This window comes from Aegilops tauschii, chromosome 6 (assembly GCF_002575655.3).
Source record: "Aegilops tauschii subsp. strangulata cultivar AL8/78 chromosome 6, Aet v6.0, whole genome shotgun sequence".
NCBI lineage: Eukaryota > Viridiplantae > Streptophyta > Magnoliopsida > Poales > Poaceae > Aegilops > Aegilops tauschii.
In genome coordinates this window covers 366923038-366926037 of record NC_053040.3, presented here as the reverse complement: position 1 = coordinate 366926037, position 3000 = coordinate 366923038, and the positions used below count along the sequence as shown (strand labels likewise).

The window sequence follows — 3000 nt, the reverse complement described above, 5'->3', positions numbered from 1 at the left end:
ATGTGCTAGTGCAGAATATAAAACAAAAAAAAAACAAAAAATCAGCGAAAAACTTAAAACCGATAAGAAACAAAATAGCACTGTCCATCGGCCGTCGAGTTCTTTCGACACCACGGACCGTCGATTGGACTGAAAATGGCCACGATGAATCGGCCGTAGCAATTAAACCCATCTCCACGGTACACGAAAGAACGGGCATCCGATCCATGCACGCGCGCCGGCAGGCACGCAAAGCATACCGGCCGCAACAAGAACACGAACCGAAAATGCTCAACCTCTCGTCCCACCAACGCGCTCGGCCGAGGAGATCGCCCAGGCCTGGCGAGCTCGATCCCACGCCATCCCAACCTCTTCTCCCGTCCAAATCTCGCTCGCATTTTCCCCAACGGTTCCGGCCGATCCGGTTCGCCACCCGCCTCCGGAGAAGCCGACGTCAACGGCGGCTAAACAGTGTCACGGGGAGGCGAGAATACATGTGAGCCCGCCCGGAGACGGCGCGCACAATGAGGGCCGCCGCCGGGGCATGCTCCGGCGGCGGCAAGGACACCCTGGTGGCCTCCTTCCTCCGCTTCATCCTCCTCTTGCTTCTCCCTCTCACCGCTCTGTATGTCCTCTACGCCCTGCACGCCATTCTGTCCTCCTCATGCCCGCCTGAACACGATCGCATCATGGCCGCCGCCTTCGTCTCACACGTCACCACCCACAATCATACATCATCGACGCCGCCGCCTCCCGCCATGGTCACGGTATCGACGCCGAGGACGCCGCCTCCACTGGCCATTGTCACGGTGCCGACAGCAAGGACGCCGCCGACATCCGCCACGGTCACGGCGGTGACGACGGCGAGGATGCCTCCACCACCCGCTACGGTCACGGCGATGACGACGGCGAGGATGCCAACACCACCCGCCACGGTCACGGTGACGACGGAGAGGATGCCACCACCACCCGCCACGGTCACGGTGACGACGGCGAGGATGCCACCATCACCCGCTGCGGTCACGGTGGTGTCGACGGCGAGGCTGCCACCACGACCCGCGACGGTCACGTTGGTGTCGACAGCAAGTACGCCACCACCATCACCACCTGCCACGGTGACGGTGTCGACGACGCCGACGACGCTGCAGCACGTGGTGTTCGGCATCGCGGCGTCGGCGCGCATGTGGGAGAAGCGGAAGGAGTACATTAAGATCTGGTGGCGCCCTAACTCAGGCATGCGGGGGTTCGTGTGGCTGGACCGAGGGGTGCGGGGGTCGAGGGTGCCGGATGGGCTGCCGGCCATCAAGATATCCTCTGACACCTCCGGCTTCCCCTACACGCACCGGCGCGGCCACCGCTCTGCCATCCGCATTTCCCGCATCGTCTCCGAGACCTTCCGCCTTGGGCTCCCAGGAGTGCGCTGGTTCGTCATGGGCGACGACGACACGGTCTTCCTCCCGGACAACCTCCTCGCCGTCCTCGGGAGGCTCGACCATCGGCAGCCATACTACATCGGCTCCCCCTCCGAGAGCCACCTCCAAAACATCTTCTTCTCATACGGGATGGCGTTCGGCGGCGGCGGCTTCGCCATCAGCCAGCCTCTGGCGGCGAGGCTGGAGCGGATGCAGGACGCCTGCATCCGCCGGTACCCGTGGCTGTACGGCAGCGACGACCGGATCCAGGCGTGCATGGCGGAGCTGGGCGTGCCGCTCACGAGGCACCCGGGGTTCCACCAGTACGACGTGTACGGTGACCTCCTGGGCCTCCTCGCCGCCCACCCGGTGGCGCCGCTGGTGTCGCTGCACCACCTCGACGTAGTGCGGCCTCTCTTCCCCAACGTGCGTTCGCGCCCGGCGGCTCTGCGGAGGCTGTTCGACGGGCCGGTGATGCTGGACTCGGCGGGGGTGATGCAGCAGTCGATATGCTACGACGCGGCGAACCGGTGGACGGTGTCGGTGGCGTGGGGGTTCGTGGTGACGGTGACGAGGGGCGTGATGCCGGCGCGGGAGATGGAGATGCCGGCGCGGACGTTCCTGAACTGGTACCGGCGCGCGGACTACAAGGCGCACGCGTTCAACACTCGGCCCCTGGCGCGCAACCAGTGCGAGAGGCCCGCGCTCTACTACCTGGCGTCGGCGCGGCGCACGGTGGTGCGCACCGGGGAGACCACCGTGACGAGGTACCAGCGGTGGCGCCACCGCAACGACGTACGGCCGCCTTGCCAGTGGAGGATCCCCGACCCGGACGCGCTGCTGGACAGCGTCATCGTGCTCAAGAAGCCTGACCCGGGGTTATGGGACCGGGTAAGTAACCCTCGATCTGCCATTTTTACTAGCATATATATCGATAGGATTGGGGCATTGTTGGTAGCCATACTGACTGGTGATCGATATGAACTTGCAGTCGCCGATGCGGAATTGCTGCCGGGTGCTGTCCTCTCCGAGGAAAGAAGGGGGCGGGAACAAGACGATGACCATAGATGTGGGTGTATGCAAGGACTGGGTGTACAGTCAAGTATAGTTCATTCATTCGATCGATCGTTAACTCAAATAGGCAGACATGCATAGGTGATCAAAGTTTCTTTTCTTTTTCTCCTGCATTCGCACACCTGTAAGATACAATCGTAGTGACACTAGGATGCCTAGTAACAGCACACTGTGGGCGTTAATCAGAGGAACTCTGTTACTGCTGCGTTGTGTTTTGGACATTGTACCCATTCAGCTCTGAACTTGACCCTGCATTGACAGAGATATCAATGGTTCCATGTAGTAACAAATTTGCAGATAAAGTGTGCGAGGACGAACACTGACAGGAAACTTACAGTGGGTTACAGGATCTTCATGCACTTAGAGGAAAGATGGAGATAACAAGAGATCAGAGATAAGCCATGGTCATTCCATTGCTTCCGTAAGCAGAAGCACAGGCTATCTGGAACCATGTTGCTCTTATCTCTGAAGTTTTTCTTATGCGTGAGCGTGGAAACAATGACCGTCGCAGCTCAACTGCAACACAAACACGCTC

At 60.6% G+C, this 3000-nt stretch overlaps 1 protein-coding gene across 1 annotated transcript; it reads left to right on the top strand.

Annotated features, from left to right (window-relative positions):
- Positions 1–254: 254 nt before the first annotated feature.
- Positions 255–2647, top strand: LOC109767741 (uncharacterized). Its single transcript, XM_020326462.3, has 2 exons — positions 255–2282; positions 2383–2647. The coding sequence occupies exons 1-2, from the start codon at positions 504–506 to the stop codon at positions 2497–2499; spliced, it is 1896 nt and encodes a 631-aa protein (XP_020182051.1). The 5' UTR covers positions 255–503; the 3' UTR covers positions 2500–2647.
- The last annotated feature ends 353 nt before the right edge of the window (positions 2648–3000 follow it).